This window comes from Bubalus kerabau, chromosome 1 (genome assembly GCF_029407905.1).
Source record: "Bubalus kerabau isolate K-KA32 ecotype Philippines breed swamp buffalo chromosome 1, PCC_UOA_SB_1v2, whole genome shotgun sequence".
Classification (NCBI taxonomy): domain Eukaryota; kingdom Metazoa; phylum Chordata; class Mammalia; order Artiodactyla; family Bovidae; genus Bubalus; species Bubalus kerabau.
This window is the reverse complement of record NC_073624.1, coordinates 183,396,208-183,419,103: the sequence shown is the minus strand read 5'-3', so window position 1 is coordinate 183,419,103 and position 22,896 is coordinate 183,396,208. Positions and strand designations below refer to the sequence as shown.

The following is a 22,896-nucleotide window of genomic DNA, read 5'->3' as shown; positions in this document are numbered from 1 at the left end:
GGGTGACTCTGGGATCCTTCCCACTTCAGAGAGAAATGGTGAGACCTGATGGGAGGCTGGGGCTTCCCTGGTGGCTCAGATGGTAAAGAATCCGCCTTCCAAAGCGAGACGTGGGTCGGATCCCTGGGTCAGGAAGATCCCCTGGAATAAGCAATGGCAACCAGCTCCAGTATTCTTGCCTGGCAATTCCATGGACAAGAGCCCCATGCAAAAGGGAGGTTACTCAGCTAGAAAGGGGTAGAATTCAGATTGGAATCCCAATTAGAACTCTTTGTTGAGCTGGAGTGGATTTTTCAGTCTCTTACTTTCTGACAGTGACCACCATCTGAGACCAGCTGTCCCCCTTCTCCCCTTCCTCCTGACTGAAGGTGGGGAAGGACTGCTGGGGCATCCCATTCTCAACCTCTGCTCCCTGGGCAAGTCAGCCCTGGAATCCCCCTGAGCAGAGTCCAGGACTTCCCCCGGGGACACCAGGTGAGGAACAGAATGTGCATGGCGGGGAGGTGGGGTAGGGACCCCAGTCTACCTAAGCTTGGGGTGGCCCTCCTCACAGTCGGACCACCTCCTGGGCCAGGACACAACCGCTGAGAGGTGGCCGCTATTAACTTCACTTTACAGCGGAAAACCTGTAGATCCTCGGGAGGGGCAACCCGCAGAGCAGTCGGGCCATGAAGGGTCTGGATGGGAACCCACGGCTGTTGACTTTCAATCGGTGCCTCTAACCCCAACTTCCCATAAACAGCGACCTAAGTACGAATCGCCTTATTCCCAGGCGGTCGCGGGCTGGTCCTCCCACGGCTTCAGGACGCACCCCGTGTATCCAAAGTTGACTTGACGACAGCCCCCGCCCCTAACTCACCGGGCAGCAGAGTCCAGAGCAGGGCCAGGAGCGCAAGCCGCGCGGCACCAGCGGCGCCGGGAGCCATCGCAGGCGGAGGTGCAGCGGGGGAGCTGGTGCCAAGGATCGCGGCCAAGACTGGCACCAGGGCTTCATGGGTCCTTTTATACCGCTGGCCAAGGGGGAGGAGGGGGCGGTGCTCCGAAGAAACCTCGCGCTTTCCCCTCCCGGACCCTGGCTTTTCTGGATTGAGAGAGTGCCTGGCCGGATCCTGCTTTGTCCCTCCTAGCTGGGCGCTCAGCACTGGTATTTCCGAATTGAAATCCTGACGGCTGCCTAGCGGCAGCGGCTGTGAAACAAACGACGGAACCGCTCCCGGCGCTAAGGGGCCGTCCCTGAGCGGACCTGACCTTGATTGTGCGTTTACGTTACGCTAAAAAGGCAATGGCACCCCACTCCAGTACTCTTGCCTAGAAAATCCCACGGACGGAGGAGCCTGGTAGGCTGCAGTCCATGGGGTCGCGAAGAGTCGGACACAACTGAGCAACTTCACTTTCACTTTTCACTTTCATGCGTTGGAGAAGGCAATTGTAACCCACTCCAGTGTTCTTGCCTGGAGAATCCCAGGGACAGCGGAGCCTGGTAGGCTGCCGTCTATGGGGTTGCACAGAGTCGGACGCGACTGAAGCGACTTAGCAGCAAGCGCTTTAAACTGTGGAAAATTCTTCAGTTCAGTTCAGTTCAGTCGCTCAGTCGTGTCCGACTCTCTGTGACCCCATGAATTGCAGCACGCCAGGCCTCCCTGTCCATCACCAACTGCTGGAGTCTACCCAAACCCAAGTCCATTGAGTTGGTGATACCATCCAACCAACTCATCCTCTGTTGTCCCCTTTTCCTCCGGCCCTCAATCTTTCCCAGCATCAGGGCCTTTTCCAATGAGTCAGCTCTTCGCATCAGGTGGCCAAAGTATTGTAGTTTCAGCTTCAGTATCAGTTCTACCAATGAATGCCCAGTACTGGTCTCCTTTAGGATGGACTGGTTGGAACTCATTGCAGTCCAAGGGACTCTCAAGAGTCTTCTCCAACACCACAGTTCAAAAGCATCAATTTTTCAGTGCTCAGCTTTCTTTATAGTCCAACTCTCACATCCATACATGAGTACTGGAAAAACCATAGCCTTGACAAGATGGACTTTGTTGACAAAGTAATGTCTCTGCTTTTAAATATACTATCTAGGTTGGTCATAACTTTCCTTCCAAGGAGTAAGCGTCTTTTATTTTCATGGCTGCAATAACCATCTGCAGTGATTTTGGAGCCCAGAAAAATAGTCAGCCTCCGTTTCCACTGTTTCCCCATCTATTTGCCATGAAGTGATGGGACTGGATGCCATGATCTTAGTTTTCTGAATGTTGAGCTTTAAGCTGGCTTAAAATTCAGCATTCAAAAAATGAAGATCACAGTATCCGGTCACATCAGTTCACAGCAAATAGATGGGGAAACGATGGAAACAGTGACAGGCTTTATTTTCTTGGGCTCCAAAATCACTGTGGACGGTGAGTGTACCAATGAAATTTAAAGATGCTTGCTCCTTGAAAGAAAAGCCATGACAAACCTAGACAGCTTACTAAAAAGCATTTAAGAATCCTGACATGATTTTTGCCTACAAAGGTTGGTGTAGTCAAAGCTATGGTTTTTCCAGTAGTCACGTATGGATGTGAGAGCTGCACAATAAAAAAGGCTGAGCACCAGAGAACTGATGCTTTTGAACTGTGGTGCTGGAGACTCTTTAGAGTCCCTTGGGCCACAAAGAGATCAAACCAGTCAATCCTAAAGGAAATCAGTCTGAATATTCATTGGAAGGACTGATGCTGAAGCTGAAGTTTGGCACCTGATGCAAAGAGCCAACTCATTGGAAAAGACCCTGATGCTGGGAAAGATTGAAGGCAGAAGAAGAAGGGTTCGACAGAGGATGAGACGGTTGGATGGCATCACCATTTCAATGGACATGAGTCTGAGATGGAGATGGTGAAGGACAGGGAAGCTTGGAGTGCTGCAGTCCATGCAGTCTCAAAAAGTAGGACATGACTGAGCGACTGAACAACAAGAAGAAGCAGGGAAGATCCAGCACAACCAAAAATAAATAAGTAATTTTTTTTAAGTTTTTTTTTTTTAATAAGAGCTTACTGTGAGCCAAGTGTCATTCCAGGTGCTGAGGACACAGTAATGAACAGAATAGACCAAATTTCTTGCTATCACACAGAAATCATTTATTAATAGTAGGAGCAACAGAAACAAAAATACAATATGTAAAGGTGGTCCTTTGGCTAAGACTCTGCTGTCCAAATGCTGGGGCCTGGGTTCCATCCCTGGTCAGGGAACTAGATCCCGTGTGGCATAACTCAGTTTGCATGCCGCAACTAAAATTCCCCAAGTGGATGCAGAAGATGGAATCACCCAAGTGGCAACTAAGACTCAACACAGCTAAATAAATACATAAATATTTATATATATATATATATGGAGATGTAGCTTGTGCTTGAAAAATAAAGAGAAAAATAAAGCAGGGGAGGGAATAGGAAATGTCAGGATTCCTAAAGCAATAAATAGAGAATCGTGGGAAAGACTGAGAAGGTGACACTGATCAAGAAATGGAGGGAGGTGGGGAGGGAGTCCTAACAGTATCAGGGAAGGAATGTACCAGGCAGAGCTCACTGGATGTGCAAAGGCCCTGAGGTAGGAACTGCCTTAAAGAACAGCCAGAAGCCTGGTGTGGCTGGAGTGCAATGAGGAAGGGAGGGAATTAGGGGAGAGGAGGGCATGGAGGGGATGGTGTGGAGCAAGGGCTGGGGAGAACTTTGGCTTCTCCTCTGAGTGAAATGGGATCCATGGAGGGTTCTGAGCAGAGGGGAGGCACCCCTGACTTGGGAGATTACAGGCACCGTCTTGAGACAGCTGGAGCTACAGTGGGGGGTGGGGTGGGTGGAGGACTTGGTGGAACCAGGAAACTGGGAGCGGTGATGGTGCCTAGAGTGGGCAGTGAGGACCAGAGATGTGGTTCAGTTTGACATTCATTCTGGCAGCAGGGCACATTGTACTTGAGGCATGGTCCTGCTCTGATGTCCTGAGAGGGTGGAGGGCCATTTCCCGAGATGGAATGATAATGGGGGATGGTTAGGCAGAAAAATTTGTGCCCCCAGTCTACACTCTCTTTGTGCTTTCTTGAAAGAAAGGGAAGCAGATGCTCCCCCATCCCCTTTCCGCAGCCATCAGGAAGGGCAGGGCTTCCTCCAGGGTGTCAGGCAGTCTCAGGAAAGGAGGAATGGTCTCACTGCAAACCAGAGGCTGTGCACCAGGACAGAAGTACCCAAACCCCACTCCAGGGCACTGTGCCTGTTCGGAACTCATCCTGCGCTCTGGTGTGACCACCTTGCAGTTCCCTTGACCTGGAATGCCCCTCCTCTCATCCCTGGTGGGGCCAACCTTTTCTTGTGGCCTCGGCCTCATCTTAACAAGCTTTCCCGAGGATTTGCCTGGTGGTACAGTGGATCAGAATCTGCCTGTCAATGTAGGGGACAATGGTTCCTTCTCTAGTCCAGGAAGATCCCACACACCTCGGAGATTTTAAGCCCATGCACCACAACTACTGAGCCCAAGTGCTGCAGCTACTGAAGCCTTCACACCTAGAGCCTGTGCTCCACAACAAGAGGAGCCCCTGCAATGAGAAGCCGGCTCTCGCCAACTAGAAAAATATGCAAGCAGTAACGAAGACCCAGCGCAACCATAGATAAATACATACATACATAAACAATTAAAATAAAAAAAACTTTCCCAGTACTCCCCTACTCGCTGGCCCCTTCCATCCTGGGTCACAGCCTAATCATTCCCTGTCACTTGCTCTAATGGTTTCATTACTGAAACTCATTCACTGGTTGAAATTCTTTTGACTAACTTGATTATATCACTTCCATTTGCATGAGTGCCAGAAGGCCAGGGAATCTCTCAGCCTCAGCACCTGAATCAACGTCCAGTCATTAGAGGCAGATGGTCAATAGTATTGGTTGAATGAATGAACTTCACTTATTCTCAGCATTCCGTACATGCTGTTCTTCCAACCCAGGATTCCTTTCCCACTGCTTTTATGGAAGGTACTAGAGGATTTCATCCCCCAGCTTGTAACAGGGCTAGGAACACAAGGTCCAGACATCTTTTTACTTTTCTGGCTCCCAGGCTCTTCGTTTTAGTGAGCAGGCTTACTAGTTGCCACACTCAGGCTTAATTGCCCTGTGGCAAGTTCCCTGATCAAGGATCAAACCCACAACCCAATCATTGGACAGTGGATTCTTAACCACTGGACCACCAGGGAAGTCCTCTTTCTTTCTTTCCTTTTTTTTTTGAAAGCTGCAAGTTTGCAAGAACTCAGTTTCCTGACCTGGGATTGAACCCTGCCCCCGCAATGAAGGTGCCAAGTCCCAAACACTGGATCACCAGGGAATTCTCAGCTGTCTTTTCAAAAGAAGAGCTTTGTTTCCTTCAGATAAATAGCCAGGAGAGGAATGGCTGGAGCATACATTAGTTCTATATATGGATTGAAATAGAGTTGACTTACAATGTTTTGGGTAGTTCTATTTTTAATTTTCCAAGGAATTGAGGAACCTCCGTACTGTTCAGGCCCTGGTCTGAGTAACATTCCATTGTAAGGCCAAATCAGGTTTTGTTTTTCATTCATGGAATGACTTTGGTAGCCTCCACTTTTTGGCTATTCTGAATCATGGTGCTATCAGCATTCCTGTACAAGTGTTTGTATGAGCATCTTTTCATTTCTTTTGAGTTTCTACCTGGGAGTGGAAATGTTGAGTCACATGGTAATTTCATGGTGAACGTTTTGAGGAACTGTGAGACTATTTTTCCTGGCAGCTGAACCATTTTAAATTCCCACCAGCAACATACAAAGATTCCAGGGTTCCAATTTCTCCACATCTTTGCCAACATATATTTTGTTTAATTATTATGGTGATTGTCATCCTAATGGATGTGATTAGTGGCTCAGTTGTGTCCAACTATGTGACCCAATGTACTGTAGCCCACCAGGCTCCTCAGTCCATGGAATTCTCCAGGCAAGAACACTGGAGTGGGTAGCCATTCCCTTCTCTAGGGGATCTTCCTAATGCTGGGAGTGAACCCAGGTCTCCTCTGCAGGCAGATTCTTTACTGTCAGAGCCACCAGAGTGGGAAGTGGTATCTCACTGTGGTTCCCCAGTCCTTCTGATATGAACAGTGGATGAGCCCAAAACAGAGCTGTGATATGTGGCTGTGATGTGCAGGGACCAGCAAGTGCTGAGGGGATAGGGCCAAAGGGCATCAGACACCAGCTGTGACCTTGAGAGGCCACTTCCCCTGGTGATAACTTCATGGCCTCAGCTGTAGAAAGGGATGGTAATGCAGCCTGCAAAGCGTGGGAGTGAGATTTCAGTAAGACCATTAGGGACTGCTGTGGTGTCCAGTGGTTAAGAATCCACCTTCCAATGCAGGGGACACAGGTTCAATCCCTGGTCCAGGAAGACTCCACATGCCTCGGGGCAACTAGCTGGTGCAGCACGAATTCTGAGCCCATGTTCTAGAACCCCTGCTCTGCAACAAGAGAACCACTGCAGCGAGAAGCCCTCATGCCACAACTACAGAATAGTGTCCCCTCCCCACTCGCTGCAACTAGAGAAAGCCTGCAAGCACCAAAGACCCATGCAGCCAAAACAAAACAAATAAAGAAAAACTACAAAAAAAAAAAAAAAGACCATTCATGGGACTTCCCTAGTGGTACAGTGGTTAAGAATCTGCCTTCCAATGCAGGGGACACAGGTTCAATCTTCGCTCAGGGAACTAACATCCCACACGCTTCAGGGCAACTAAGCCCTTGAAACTACTGAGCTTGTGAGCTTTAGAGCCCATGCTTCACAATAAAAGAAGCCCATTTGACCCAACAAAGACCCGGCACAGCCAAAAGAATGAATAAGTAAATAAATAGACAGATGAATAAAATTCAAAAGACCATTTTTGCACAGGAGAACAGATAGCAGTAGTTGCAAGTTGTCTGTTTCCTTACGACTGAGCTCAGAGAATCCCACCTCAAACTTCCTGGTCAGGACCACAGACTTCCTCCTTTTTCCCCACAGATGAGTTCACTCTCGAATCATGGTTCCTCATAACAGCCTGAGAGTGGAAAGCAAAATTGCATGGCGTGTGGATGTTGATCGAAACAGAACTTAGCTCTTCCATCCACTCAGTTCAGTTCAATTCAGTTCAGTCACTCAGTCGTGTCCAACTCTTTGTGACCCCTTGGACTGCAGCACGCCAGGCTTTCTTGTCCATCACCAACTTCCGGAGCTTACTCAAACTTATGTCCATCGAGTCGGTGATGCCATCCAACCATCTCATCCTCTGTTGTCCCCTTCTCCTCCTGCCTTCAATCTTTCCCAGCATCAGGGTCTTTTCAGATGAGTCAGTTCTTCCCAACAGGTGGCCAAAGTATTGGAGTTTCAGCTTCAGCATCAGTCCTTCCAATGAATATTCAGGACTGATCTCCTTTAGGATGGACTGGTTGGATCTCCTTGCAGTCCAAGGGACTCTCAAGAGTCTTCTCCAACACCACAGTTCAAAAGCAGCAATTCTTCGGCCCTCAGCTTTCTTTGTAGTCCAGCTCTCACATCCATACATGACTACTGGAAAAACCATAGCTCATTGAAAGTTTATTCTGTGGCGAACTCTGCCATGCCCTGGCTGTGAATCCTGCCTGGAACTCAGGTCCACATCATCTTCACGTTCAAATCTCTGAACTTGGTGTTGGATGGGAGCCCAGGTCAGGCTTCTCCCGGCTGGAGGCCCTCCTAGAGCAGAAGGGCCTGGTCCCCCAGCTCTTGACCCTCTGTCTGTCCCCCTTGCCTCCTCTCACCAGCCTTTGGGTCTCTCCTACCAAGATGTAAGGAGGCATCGCAGGGCAGTTCCTCCTGGGCTGGCGGCTTCCCCTTCCTTAGGTTCCCCAGCAGTGTGCTCGTGTTCTGAGCAGCTTTTTAGGTTTCGTCTTTCCTGGGTACGTCGTTGCTGGATGGAGGCATCTTTTTTTTTTTTTTTTTTTTCTGTGGCCCCCATCCCGAGCCATGGAACCTGCACCCCCTGCAGTGGAAGCACAGAGTCTTAACCACTGGATCACCAGCGAAATCCTGAGATGGAAGCATCTTTTCTCTTAAATGTATTATTACTATTATTTGACGGCACTGGGTCTTCCCAGGTGACGCTAATGGTAAAGAATTCTCCTGTCAATGCAGGAGACATAAGAGCCTGGGGTTTGATCCCTGGGTTGGGAAGATTCCCCGGAGGCGGGTACAGCAACCCACTCCAGTGTAGTTTGTCTGAAGAATCCCATGGACAGAGGAGCCTGGTGGGGATACAGTCCATAGGATCACAAAGAGTTGGACATAACAGCATGCACACATCACTGGGTGTTAGTTGCGGCATGTGGGATCTAGTTCCCTGACCAGGTTTCAAACCCATGCCCCCTACCTTGGGAGAGCAGAGTCTTAGCTACCTGATCACCAAGGAAATCTGAGATGGAGGTATCTTTGGTGTGGGCTGTGGCTCTTTTCTCAGCCCTTGGGGTCCTCCTATCCTCTCATGTCTCCTATTAGGCTTCTGTATGTGTGTGTGTGTGTGTGTGTGTGTGTGCCACTCAGTCATGTCTGACTCTTTGCAACCCCATAAACTGAAGCCTGCCATGCTCCTCTGTCCATGGTATTCTCCAGGCAAGAATACTGGAGTGGGTATCCATTCCCTTCTCCAGGGGATCTTCCCGACCCAGGGATGCACCCCAGGTCTCCTGCATTACAGGCAGATTCTTTACCATCTGAGCCACCAGGGAAGCCCAGTGGGCTTCAATGCTGACCATCAATAAGCAGACACCTTCACTGCACATCAGAGCCTCCTGCCTCTCACCCTCTGGATCTCCTGGGGTCAGTTCCCAGCCCTATTAGTTCATTTGAGTTTTCTGAAGCCTGATCAGCCTCAGCGTGGGCATTCTGCCTTCAGGGATATTTTTCAAAGGTTGTGAAGACACTTTCCTCTCTGGGCTCTGGGTTAACCAATGTCGTAAGAGGATGTGATAAGGTTTGTTTGTTTGTTTGGCCATGCTGCGTAGCATGTGGGATCTTAGTTCCATGACCAGGGATTGAATCTGATCTCCAGCAGTATAAGTATGGAGTCCCAGACACAGGACCACCAAGGAAGTCCCCCTGTGATAGGCATTTTCATATAAGAACGGCTCCCTGAATAAATGTCTTCACACATCTCTATTTAATATTTTAATTGCAGAGAATTTCAAAATAGGCAACAGCGAAGAGGACATGTGGTGAAGCCACAAGTGCCTACTTTACACTCCCCATGGCCAGTCTCGCTCCATCCTTCCCCTTACTCCCTGTCATGGGTTCAACTACTTCTCTCCCCAGGAAGAGGGGGGAAAGTGCTGACCCCAGATTGTGATCTTATTTGAAACAGGGTTTTGCAGATGGTCAAGTTCAGTTGAGGTCATTAGGATGGGCCCTAACTCAGCTTGACCAATGCTCTTATAAAAAGGGGAAATCTGAACACACACAGACAACACCATTTGAAGATGAGGACAGAGATAAGGGTGATGAATCAAGCCAAGAAATGCCAAGGACGCCAACAAATCTCCAGAAGCTAGGGGAAAGGGATGGGACAGATCTTGCCTCATAGACTCAGAAGGAATCACCCCTACCCATTCTTTTGGGGGGTAGGGAGGGATGCTCTGTAAGGCGTTTGGGGATCTTAGTTCCCTGACCAGGGATTGAACCCATGCCCCCCTGCAGTGGACTGAGTCATAACCACTGGCTCACAAGGGAATTCCCGATCCTGCCAACATCTTTTTCTTTTAAACATTTATTTTGTTGCACTAAATCTTTAATTGTGGCATGTGGGATCTAGTGCCCTGACCAGGGATCAAACCGAGGCCTCCTGCATTGGGACCATGGAGGCTTAACCACTGGACCACCAGGAGAGTCCTCCAACCTTGCCAACATCCTGCTCTTGGACCTCTTCCAGAAGTGTGAGATAGTACAGTTCTATTGTTGAAGCCCTAGTTTTTGTGTGCTCAGTCATGTCCGACTCTTTGTGACCCCATGGACTGTAGCCCACCAGGCTCCTCTGTCCATGAATTTCCCAGGCAAGAATACTGGAGTGGGTTGCCATTTCCTTCTCTGAGCAATTTCCCGACCCAGGGATCGAACCTGCGTCTCTTGCATCTCCTGCATTGGTAGGTGGATTCTTTACCACAGAGCCAGCTGGAAAGACCCTCCTAGTCTGTCGTGCTTTATGGTAGCCCAGGAAACACACACATTTTATGCCCTGATTATTAGAAAGAAAATTCTAGACCCCAGGTCATTTTTTTCTGATGACTTTTTCCATCCTTGATCTGGCTAAGGGATTCCAGTGTGGGGTAACAGGTTCTGACTGCTTTCTTCACTGTTTCCTGATGGCCATGTTGTGGACAACTGAGCCCCATTAAACATAGTTATGGGGCTGGGTGCTGTCAGGACAACAGATGTGTCTTTCTTGGGGCCTCGATGTCCCTGCAGAGCTAGTGAGAGGCTCAGGCAGAAGCTGGTAATGGCTTGGGTTTAGCCCAGCATTCCCCACCCAGCCTCTGTACCCCTTCCTACTACTGGCTTCAAATAGCTTTATCTTCTTAAAATATTTTAAAAATTATTTTTAAAAATTGAAACATAGTTGACTTACAATGCTGTGTTAGTTTCAGGTATACAGCAAAGTGACTCAGCTATACATGCACGCCGACCAGGGGCTGAACTTGCACCCCCTGTATTGGAACCTCAGAATCTTAACCACTGGACAGCCAGGGAAGTCTCAGATTTTTCTTTTTCCCTCAGTCAAATCTGAAACTTTAAGGATCACAATTTTTGTCCACTGAGGACGTTCAAAGAATGTGTTGTGAGCTCTCAAGGGACTCCCGAGAGGCATTCCAGAGATGTTTTCGGTGGCAAGCTGCCCAGTCGATGGATCTCTTTGGCCGCCTAGGGGGGCCTGCAGGCCGGATGGCGGTTTCAGCCAACTTTAAAGAAACCGACCACGTTATTCTGTAGTCTGTGTTGTGACTATTAAAGAGATAATAACTTGGGGGGTGGGGGACAGATAACATCAGCAGACTCAAGAATCAGTATATTGGCTTGGTGTCTTTAAAAAATGTTTATTTGCACATTTATTGACCACATTGATCCTGACTCCGTGTTTAGGGAAAGTCCCTGTGATGGAAGCCCCAGTTTCCACATTATACCCATTTGGAGAATCAGGCCCACAGCTGGATGGAAGGATGGTAATAAACGGGACCACAAGCCCCATCAGGGATATGAGCACTTGGTCAGAGTGCCTGGGATTGGGAGGCAGCACCAGTGGGTTCTCAGAGATGGCTGCTTCTCTGCTGTGTGCTCCCCGAGGCTGACTCACCCTGGCAAAGTTGATCCTGGGTCATTTCTACAAATGGGGTCTAGAGGCAGCTAGGCACCCAGGGACACCCAGCACCAGGGAAGGCGCCGAATGGAATTATTCACAAAACGGCATCAGCTGCTGTGCTTCCCCTCTTTGACTACAAAATAACATGTATCTGACATGAAAGAGAGACGTGGGTCTCTGGCGAGCTGCCCTCTTCCCAGTATTGATGCCTGCTTGGCTGCTCTCTGGGTGTGGCCTCAGCCTCCCACTGGGACCAGAGGGCCTGGGATGGGGAGGCGTCTCCCAAGCCCACCCAGGGCTTAGCCTGGCTCAGAGCAGGAAGGAGGGTGTTCTGTGTGCCCCGGGGGGCACGGGGTTGGGGCTCAGGGGAAGTCTCGGTAGGGCAGGCGGAAGGGGTAGAGGGGTGTGTAACGTGAGTCATGCCAGAGCAGCTTCTGTTCCAGGAAGGCGACGGTGGGCAGGGTCAGGACCAGGGTCTGGTGTTTGAGCATGCTGTACACATTCAGGCCTGGGGGGGGCGAGGGGAAAGGGGGGCACAGTTAGGGCCAGCCCCCCCTCCCCCAACAGAGACACCGCAGTCTAGTGTAGGGTCCTGAGCCCGGCAGTCTGGGTTCAAGCTCTGGCTCAGCCGCTCACCCCTGGGAAGACCCTGGGCAAGGGGTGGTACTCAGCTCATCAACCTCAACCAAAACATCCAGGTACCCTGACTTTGCCCTGTGCCAGGGAAGGGTTCCCACCTCACCTTCCCGTTGGGGAGACATGATAAACAGACCAGATGAATAAACACATGTACTGAGGGGGGTCCATGCGGCTGCAGGGAGTGATGAGGGAGGGAGGGGAGAGGAGGGCAGGGAGTGCAGGATCTGTGGGCCTCCAGATAAGCCAGGTTTTTACCCTGGGTGAAGTGGGAGCCCTGGAGGGTGGTGGGCAGAGAAGGGACGGGATCTTATTCAGGTGCTTCAGGCGCCCTCTGGCGGCCATAAGTGGGACTGGGCGGGGGATGAGAGATGAGGACAGATTTTGGCCGTTAGCAGGTGCCTGGGACCAGGGCAGAAGCAACAGAGTGGGAGATGCTGGGGGCTGGCCCAGGGTGGTGAGAAGTTGTTGGATCCTGGACACGTTCATAGACAGAGCTGACAGGGTGGGCTAACAGACTGGAGTGGAGGAAGGAGGTCTTATGTGCAGTGATGACTATGAGACCCCCATGTGCTGCTGTCAAGGAGGCAGCTGGGCCTGCAATCAGGAGGCCAAGAGAGGGCTCTGGGGACTAGTCAACCCCTCTATGGATCGGGGGTCCTGCTCAGGGCAGCTCTGATCCTGTGTGTCTGAGTGAGCAGCTGGGTGGGAGCAGCCAGGGGGCCCCTGGACTCACTCCACCCCGGCACTGAAACCCAAGCTTGGACTGACACAACCTCAGAGCATTTCTTTAATAAAGACATCATTCTCCCAGGCTGGGCTGGGCCAGCTGGGGGTTGTGTTGGGGAGGGTGGTCACTGCCCAGGGCCGCTCCGTGATTGAGTCATAGATACAGGATGTGAACTGGCCTGAGGCCCTTTGCTCACCGATAGCCGGGATCAGGTTGAAGGTCTTGAGCCCGGATGTGGCTGCTACGGCGTTCTGGGGCATGTCCTCGTGTTCTCTGAAATAGAGGCCAGGAGGTGAGCCCTGCCAAGGACGGAGCCTGCCTGCACCCCCGCCCCTGCCCGGCGCAGCCCCCTCACAAGTCTACAAAAAGGACAGAGTCGCCCCAGCGGCGGTAGCGGGCCAGCTCCATCAGGTACTGGGGGTCTGCGGTGGGCAACTCCAGGGAATCCACGATGTGCAGGTCGTCCTGGGGGGAGGAAAGGATGGGTTGAGTCTCCTACTGTCCCCCTGGGAGCCGCTTGGGCCCCCCTGCAGCTACTCAGGCTCCCCTACCCCCCAGGCCAGATCCCAGCACACGTGGCTCCTGCAGGATCGGTCTGTCACCTGGGCCAGCTTGACGGTCAGCGCCACCTTGAGGCCTTGCACCCGCACTTTCATGGGCAGCATGTAGTAGTAGCTCGTGGGGCCCCGGGGGCCGTGGGCGACACCTCCTGCAGGGGCAGAGGGATGTGTGAATGGGTGAAGGCCCCAGCTGGGCTCGGAGGTCAGAAATCTGCCCCAGTGGTGGGCCCAGAGGTGGGTGGGGGGAGGCTGCTGGCAGCCAGGCTGAAGTGCAGCAAAGAGGGTGGGGGTGTCAGGGAGGGGTGAGAGCGGAGGATGGATCAGGCACCGCCTGGGACAGGTAACTTCGCCTCAGAGGGGCCTGGTGTCCTCAGCCATCAGTCCCTGAGTGAGGATAATTCTACTCGCCTGCTGCCCCTGCTCGGCCCTGGGAGGCAGCAGGGGACCTGATAGGATCCCTTCCTCGTTCATATTCAGACGGAGGCTTGATTGCAGAGGGAATCAGGGCTGTGTGGGGCAGCACAAGGGGATTCAGGGGGTGGAGGGGACCCAAAGAGGATCATGGAGGGCTTCCTGGAGGAGGCATGGCCCAAACACAAGGGAAAGTGAAAGTTGCTCAGTTGTGTCCTACTCTGTGACTCCACAGTCCATGGAATTCTCCAGGCCAGGATACTGGAGTGGGTAGTCATTCCCTTCTCCAGGGGATCTTCCCAACCCAGGGAAGGTTGAGACGAGTTGGCCAAGCAAATGGAAGATGACCGAGTCAGCTCTATTTGGTCAGGAAGGCATGGAAGGGACAGAGCAGAAAGGGGGTCTGTAGCCACCAGGGGCTGGAAGGCCAAGATGAGGGGCTCAGACTTCACACAGGAGCTAGGAGGCTTGGGAAGATCCCTCTGGGTGCTGTGTGAAGTATGGGCCAGGAGAGGTGAGCTGGGAGGTGGGGCAGAAAGGGGCTGTGGCCACGGCCTGATGAGAGGTTGAGGCCAGGGCTGCGGGGACTTGTGGGGAAGTGCACAATCTCGCCAACCTCTGACCGCACACACATGGGCAGACCTGCTCACCTCCTCGCCAGATTGGGGAGCGGATGCTGCCGTGTCTGGCGCGCCCACTGCCTTTTTGCTGCCAGGGCTTCCGGCCACCTCCCCGCACCTCGGCCCTGGTCTTGGTCTTGGCGTAGCTCTGTGGGCACAGAGTGAGAAGAGGGTCAGGTTCACAGGCAGATGCCATTGCAGCCGAAAGGCAGCAGGCCCACGGACGGGGCAGTGAGCTGGGAGGACCGGCCCACTGCTGGGGAGCTGGAGAGGAGGCACAGAGACTGGGGTTCTATCAGGTCAAGCACAGAGTGCTTTGGGAGGGAGGGAGGGATAAAGAAGTCAAGAGCTCCCTCCTCCACTCCAGAACGTCAGCCTCAGAAGGGCAGGGGCGCTGTTGCCTGGCACACAGTAGGTGCTTTGTATTTTTTGAATGATTTCCATGTGGTTGTGATTAAAAGGAAGGTAAGGGCTTCCCTGGTGGACCAGTGGATAAGAATCCATCTTGCAATGCAAGGCACACCGGTTCAATCCATGGTCCCAGAAGATCCCACATGCCTTGGGACAACTAAGCTTGTGTGCCACGACAACTGAAGCCCACCCGCCGCTAGAGTCCATGCTCCAAAACAAGTGAAGCCACTGCAATGAGAAGCTGGTACACCACAAAAAAGATTAGCCCCTGTTCGCCGCAACTAGTGAAAGCCGGCGTGCAACAATGAAGTCCCAGCACAGCCAAAAATAAAATAAATAAATATATATATATATATATATATTTTTTTTTTTTAAAGAAGAAAACAACCTAACTTTTAAAAAAAGGCAAGTGGGGGAATTCCCTGGCAGTCCAGTGATTAGGACTCTGTGCAAGGGGCCTGGGTTCAATCCCTGGTTTGGAAACTAAGATCCCACAAGCCAAGTGGCCAAAAGAATAAGAATAAAATAAAATTTAAAAAATGAAAGGAAGGTGGGATATGCGGAAAGCTGTGGGGGTTAGAATCAGGGAGAAGTATGGGATGGGGGATCCTGTGAGGCTTCCAATGCCAGGCTGATGACTTCATTCCCAGGGCCATGGGGAGCCAGGCAGGGCTCACAAGACTCGAGGTGGCCACATGAAAGGCAGGGACCCTGACTGAGAACGGCATCTTCCATGCTCTTGGCACCAAATCCAAACACCCCATGTTGCCCCTGCGGACCTCCAGGGCCACCCTGGGCTCCCTCTGATCCCACAGGCCTTTGCCCGTGCGGCTCCCACTCCTTCCATGCCAGCCCCATTGCCCCCTCTACCTACTTAGCTCCTGCCTATCACACTCCTGAGGTTAAATGCCCCTTTCTTCTGAGACAACTTCCCTAATGAAACATTTATAGACATGGCTGCTTGACTCCCACTCTCCCATTCTGACTAGACTGGGAGCTTCACGACGGCAGGGCCCTTGCCTGTCATGTCCCTTAGCACAATGCCCAGTGCACAGTGGGTGTTCAGAAAATGCCTAGTGGGAATTCCCTGGTGGTCCAGTGGCTAAGAATCCTTAGGACCTGGGGGTGGGGGTGGGCTACGGTCCATGGCGTCGCAAAGAGCACAGACTAGAGCTTCGTCAATAGAACTGTACTGTCTCACACTTCTGGAAGCCAGAGGTCCAAGATCAAGATGTTAGCAGGGTTGGAGGACTCCCCTTGAGGTCCAGTGGCCAAGCCTCCATGCTTCCAGTGCAGGGGGCCTGGGTTCGATCCCTGGGCAGGGAACTGGATCCCACATGCCGCAGGAAAGACCCAGAGCAGCCCAACAAATAAATAAAGGCATGAGTATAATTAGCAATACATAAAAATAAATCTTAAAAAAATTCTCAGTGCTCACACTGAAGAAAAAAGAAAATGGCCCATTGGGGAATGGTTCAGGAGAGAGAAAATGGGGCCTGAGCCAGCCATCCAGAGAAGACACAGCACGGCCTTCCTTGGCCTCTGCCTCAGCCTCACCCCGCCTGCCCTGCCCGGGGCACTTACAATTCTCTTGAAGTTCTTCTGCCAGATGGCAACCTGGTGCAGGATATCCAGCCTGTGAAGGAAGGAGATATAAGAGGGTCGAGTGCAGTTAAAACCCTCCCCGCTCCATGAGATGAGAACCTGGGCTCCTCCCATCCAGTCCCAGGGCCCTGCGGTCCGCTCCAGTCCCTCTCCAGGCCCATCTCGCACCACCTCCAGCCCTGCTCCATCTGTTCTGTCACTTCTTTACAGACTAGCTTGCCTCTCTCACCCTATGCCGTCCCGTACAGCGGATGGCCACATGTGCAGCTACTGAAGCCCTAAAAAGCGGCCAGGACTACATGACAGTATTTCATTTTTTTAAAAAAATATTTATTTATTTTGGGTTTCCCTGATGGTTCAGTGGTAAAGAATCTGCCGGCCAATGTACGTTCGATCCTTAAGACGGAAGATCCCACATGCCCAGGAGCAACTAAGCTTGTGGGCCACAACTATTGAGCCTGTGCTCTAGAGCCCAGGGGCCACAAGTACGGAAGCCTGGGTGCCCTAGAGCCCAGGCTCTGCAGCGAGAAGCCACTGCAATGAGAAGCCCGGGCACCGCAACTACAGAGCAGCCCCTGCTCGCCACAACTAGAGAAAAGTCCGTGCGGCATTGAAGACCCAGAGCAGCCAAAAATAAACAAATAAAAAAATTTTAAATGTATTTATTTAATTGACTGTATCAGGTCTTAGTTGTGGCATGTGGGATCTTTAGTTTTGGCATGTGAACTCTGAGTTGTGGCATAAAGGATCTAGTTCCCTGCCCAGGGATCCAACCTGGGCCCCCTACACTGGGAGTGCAGAGTCTTAGCTACTGGACCACCAGAGAAGTCCCAACATTTTAGACTTATCAGGCCAAATGAAATATATTACTGAAATCAATTTTACTTGTCTCTTGCTATTTGAAAGAAAATGTGGCTACTGGAAGAACTGAAATTACACATGGGGCTCGCATTGGACAGGGGTGCCAGGCTGGTGTGCCAAGGGTTGGCAAACTATGGTTTGGTTCAGTTCAGTTGCTCAGTCATGTCCAACTCTTTGCAATCCTGTGGACTGCTGCACGCCAGGCCTCCCTATCCATCACCAACTCCCGGAGCCTACTCAAACTCTTGTCCATTGCATCGGTGATGCCATCCAACCATCTCATCCTCATCAAGGTCTTTTCAAATGAGTCAGTTCTTCCCAACAGGTGGCCAAAGTATTGGAGTTTCAGCATCAGTCCTTCCAATGAATATTCAGGACTGATTTCCTTTAGGCTAGACTGGTTGGATCTCCTTGCAGTCCAAGGGACTCTCAAGAGTCTTCTCCAACACCACAATTCCAAAGCAGCAATTCTTCAGCGCTTAGCTTTCTAAATCCAACTCTCACATCCATACTTGACTACTGGCTTTGACTAGACTTTGACTAGCTTTGACTAGATGGACCTTTGTTGGTAAAGTAATGTCTCTACTTTTTAATATGCTGTCTAGATTGGTCATAGCTTTTCTTCCAAGGAGCAAGCGTCTTTTAATTTCATGGCTGCAGTCACCATCTGCAGTGATTCTGGAGCCCCCCAAAATAAAGTCTCTCACTGTTTCCCTTGTTTCCCCATCTATTTGCCATGAAGTGATGGGACTGGATGCCATGATCTTAGTTTTCTGAATGTTGAGTTTTAAGCCAACTTTTTCACTCTCCTCTTTCACTTTCATCAGGAGGCTCTTTAGTTCTTCTTTGCTTTCTGCTATATGGTGTCATCAGAGAAGGCAATGGCACCCCACTCCAGTACTCTTGCCTGGAGAATCTCATGGACGGAGCAGCCTGGTAGGCTGCAGTCCATGGGGTCGCTGAGGGTCGGACATGACTGAGTGACTTCACTTTCACTTTTCACTTTCATGCATTGGAGAAGGAAATGGCAACCCACTCCAGTGTTCTTGCCTGGAGAATCCCAGGGACGGGGGAGCCTGGTGGCTGCCGTCTATGGGGTCACACAGAGTCGGACATGACTGAAGTGACTTAGCAGCAGCAGCAGCAGCATATGGTGTCATCTGCATATCTGTGGTTATTGATATTTCTCCCCGCAATCTTGATTCCAGCTTGTGCTTCATCCAGCCCGGCATTTCAAATGACGTATTTTATGGTTAGAAAGGCCAAGTCTGGCCTGCTGCCTGTTTTTGTAAATATGCTTGACTAGAACACAGCCACGCTCATCCACTTACTCATTGTGCACGGCTGCTTTTGTATTGCATCAGCAAAGATGAGTAGTTGCCATGGAGACATTACACAGCCTTCAAAGCCTATAATATTTACTCCCTGGCTCTTTACATAAGTTTGCCGTCCCAGCTCTAGACTGGGAGCAACATCAGCAACCTCAGTGCTCATTCACTGCTATATCCCTGACACCCAGAATGGAATCTGGCACCTGGTAAGCACTTCCTAAGTATTTACAGAATAAATAAAATGCTTTCTCTCTCTCTCTCTCTTTTTTTTAATCTTGCAGCATGTGGGATCTTATTTCCCCAACCAGTGATGGAACCCATGTCCCCTGCAGTGGTAGCTCAGAGTCTTAACCACCAGGGAAGTCCCAAAATACATTGTTTTTAATTTTTTTTTTCCTTTGGTCACCCCTTAGCAGATTGGGATTCTGTAAAAACAGGGGACAAACCATACAAAAATTATAGTAATAAATTAACAGCAGTTATTATCTGCCAGACACAGTAGACATAAGAGACATCAAACTCCTTTGCAAGTGGAAACTTAGTCCTGGGAGTTGGCCCATATACTGTTGAGTATATAGTTTACAAGCTATGTGACCATAGGTAGATTTCTTAACTTGCCTGTGCTGTTTCTTTAGCTACAAAATAAGAATAAAAAATAATAAAAAGGAATTCCCTGGCAGCCCAGTGGTTAGGACTTTGCACTTTCACTATGGAGGGCCTGGGTTCACTCCCTGGTCAGTGGACTAAGAGCCCACAAGCCACATGGCCCAAAAAAAAGAAAAAAAAAATGAAGTTAAAATAAAATAAAAATAAAATGCAAATAGGCTGAGCCAGACACACAGTACGGACTTAACCACTGTTAGTGCCCATTTTTGCAAAAACCAATAACAGCAACAATAATCAACATTTCTACAGATCGTATTACGGGCCAGAATTATCTCATTTAATCTCTTGAGGTTTGACAGAATGGAGACATCGAAACACTGGGGGAAGGTAGGATTCCAACCCAGTCACTAGGGATACAGAGCCCTGTGCCCTTAACCCACAAAGAACGTTACCTCTCAACCCTCACCTTCACACAACTCTGAAGCAAGAAAAACCATCATTCCCTTTTGACAGCTGGAGAAAATGAGGCTTGAACCCAGGTCATCCTGATTCCTAAACCCCCGATCCTTATCCCTCTGCCACCCAGTTCACCATTTCAGCTCCCACTGACCTGGGCGCCGTAGAGAAAACGTCTGGGTGCAGTTCGGTCAGACCCACGCGCTCCTGCTCATAGCCCCGCAGAGATTCAACCCAGGCCTGCACCGGACGCCGGTGCAGGGGTACCGGGAGCTCGCACCTGCGCAGTACGGGTGCCTGGGGACCTGGAATGATTGGGAAGTCAGGAGTAAGGGTCAGAGTTCCCAGTCGCCACCCTTCCTGGGGTGACCAAGCAACCTCACCTGCGCTCGCCAAGGGTTCTGGTTTCTCCGCCGACTGCACTGCCTCTTCTGTCAGCGCGCTCAGGCCCTGTAAACGGTGGGCGGGAATGAGAGAGAAGCCCCCGGGCCCTCCAACTTTTATCCTCCGACCCCGCCCTCCGTCCTCGGCCTCACCCGGCAGCCCCTGGGCCGAAGCCAGGCCCGGGCCCCGGCCCGGACTAGCTGCTGCATCTTCGCGTAGCTCTCCACGCTTAGAGAGGTCAAGGCTTCCTCTGGAGTCTAGCGACGCCTCTAGATGACGTCACGCCCGCGACACCGCCTGCTCGGCTTGTTTTCGGCTTAGGAAAGCGGGGCATGCAAGATCGAGGACCGCGGGGCTCGCCTCAGCGTGCCCCCACCTCCGCCCCAAGACTAACCCCCCAACCTCAATTTTCTCTGCAGGCCTAAGAACCCTCTGCAACCCCGGGAGTGCGAGCCCACAGTGAGAAACACCGCCCCTTCTTCGGTCCCGCCCCCAAAGAGCCGAGGGAATCCAGCCAATGAAACCTCCCTACTCAAAGGACACGCTCCTCATTCAGCCAATGAGCTGTTAAGTATGAAAAAAAAAGTTCTGGGGCGGGCACTAAAGGGAATATGGCCAATAGTTGTTACGCTTTTATGTCGGCCACGCCCTCTAGGTCCCACCCCATTGAGGCCCCGAAGACTCTAAGCTGCGGTTTCTACAGGAACGTGGATTTTTGTTTGTTTAAATGCAGGGCTTTATCTCCCGCAGAAAGCCCTCAGGATAGGACCTGGAGGATAGATCCCCAGGGTATGTCCCCGTTCAATGCCTCAGGTTAGGGATGTGTCTCCCTCATCTCCTTGGCCAAGATGTCGCTTCTCATACAGCCCGAGTTCTCAGAGAGCACAGTGGGAAGTCCACAGATCTTAGCTTGCTCTCTCGTCCCCCCTCACAACAGAAATCCAAATGCTCGTTTAAAAAAATAATTTTATTCATTTATCTGTTTATTTAGGCTAGTTCTTCCTTGGTGCGCGAGCTTGTGGGGCACGGGCTTCTAAATGCAGTGGCTTTTTTGCCGAGCACGGAGCTCTAGGAGAGTGGGCTTCAGTAGTTGGGGTGCGTGGACTCAGTATTTGAGGCCTCTGAGGTCTAGAGCACAGGCTCAATAGTTTTGGCTCACAGGCTTAGTTGTTCCGGGGCATGTGGGGTCCTTCGTGATCAGGTATCGAACTCGTGTTTCCTGCATCGCCAGGCCGATTCTTTACCACTACTGAGCCACCAGAGAAGCCCCAAATGTTCCTTTTCTAGGTTCTTTGCCACGTTCCCCATCAGGCCTCCAGGCGGCGCCACGAGCACATAACAGCCTTTCTTGCCGGGCTCAGTTCAGTTCAGTCGCTCAGTCGTATCCGACTCTTTGCGACCCCATGAATTGCAGCATGCCAGGCCTCCCTGTCCATCACCAACTCCCGGAGTTCACTCAAACTCACGTCCATCGAGTCGGTGATGCCATCTAGCCATCTCATCCTCTGTCGTCCCCTTCTTCTCCTGCCCCCAATCCCTCCCAGCATCAGAGTCTTTTCCAATGAGTCAACTCTTCGCGTGAGGTGGCCAAAGTACTGAAGTTCAGCTTTAGCATCATTCCTTCCAAAGAACACCCAGGACTGATCTCCTTTGGAATGGACTGGTTGGATCTCCTTGCAGTCCAAGGGACTCTCAAGAGTCTTCTCCAACACCACAGTTCAAAAGCATCGGTTCTTCGGCGCTCAGCTTTCTTCACAGTCCAACTCGCACATGACATACATGACTACTGGAAAAACCATAGCCTTGACTAGACGGACCTTGCAGGGCTAGACCTGAGCATTTGGCTGCCAGTGCGATTTGGACCGAGTTCAGTGGCTAAGAACCTGTTTTCAGAGACAAATTCAGTGTACTCATCTGGAAGATGGGGAGGTTGTAAGATTTGAAGAAATGATTGAGGCAAAGTATGTCTATGCGTGAAACATGCAGAGCATTATTATATTATTATTATTAATTGAAGGTGAGTTTTGTCATCAAATCAGGACAAGAACCAAGGCAGGGAAAGGGGTGGGCACTGGAGGACCTGAATGCTGTGCTAAAGATGTAAGACATTGTTTCTTTTCTTTTTTTAATTTTCATCTGATATATGACATAGGGATATTTTTGTGAAGTATTAATGAAAATTTACAATGTTATATTTCATTGTGTACTCTACTTTTGTAAGAACTGTGAATATGTGTTTTAAACTTCACACACTTTGCAATTTCAAAAGGTCTTTTAAATCCTTTATTTTGTACAGTCTTGTTTATTCACTTTATGTTTGCATAATTCACACACCTAGTAAAGAAAATTTCAAAAACTGCATAAAGAAAACTAGAGTGAATGAAAAATCTGTCTCCTCCAACCTCTGTTCCCTGCTGGGCCCGCCCCACACCCCTTTCCCTTCCCAGAATCCACCGCCACAACCAGCTGTGTCTCTTCTCTGAGAACCAGTTTATTATTTTACAGGCAGCTTCTCCAAGTCTGTCCCGGGCAAGAGAATTTAGATTTTATGTGGTGAAGGATGGGACGGCACTTAGTTACTTAATGATTTAGTGGGCACCTACTGTGTACCGCTGGGGTAAATCCAACAGACACCCTTGAAAATACTCACAGCTCAGTGCACAAGGCTGAGAGATCGGAATGGGGGAGGGAAGTCTATAGAGTCTCTAAGAGCCCAGGGGAAGAACACCTAACCCATGGGGGCAGGAGTCTCACAGGCGACTTCTCTGAAGCTGTAACCTGAGAGCTAAGGCTTAAAGTTCCATCAAGAGTTTGTCCAAAGGAGAAAATGTGATCCAGGCTGAGGAAATAGCAGTTGCAAAGGGCAGAAGTTGGGGCAGGAGGTGGGGAGAGGGGAGGGTTGAGGGAGTGGCTGGACCTTCCTA

General features: G+C 50.7%; 1 protein-coding gene across 1 annotated transcript; it reads right to left on the bottom strand.

Annotated features, from left to right (window-relative positions):
* Positions 1-11,082: 11,082 nt before the first annotated feature.
* Positions 11,083-20,490, bottom strand: MRPL4 (mitochondrial ribosomal protein L4). Its single transcript, XM_055544323.1, has 9 exons — positions 20,125-20,490; positions 19,972-20,038; positions 19,743-19,893; positions 16,314-16,365; positions 14,349-14,466; positions 13,330-13,436; positions 13,083-13,192; positions 12,924-13,000; positions 11,083-11,869 (listed from the first exon to the last, which is right to left on the bottom strand). The coding sequence occupies exons 1-9, from the start codon at positions 20,179-20,181 to the stop codon at positions 11,724-11,726; spliced, it is 885 nt and encodes a 294-aa protein (XP_055400298.1). The 5' UTR covers positions 20,182-20,490; the 3' UTR covers positions 11,083-11,723.
* Between the last annotated feature and the right edge of the window lie 2,406 nt (positions 20,491-22,896).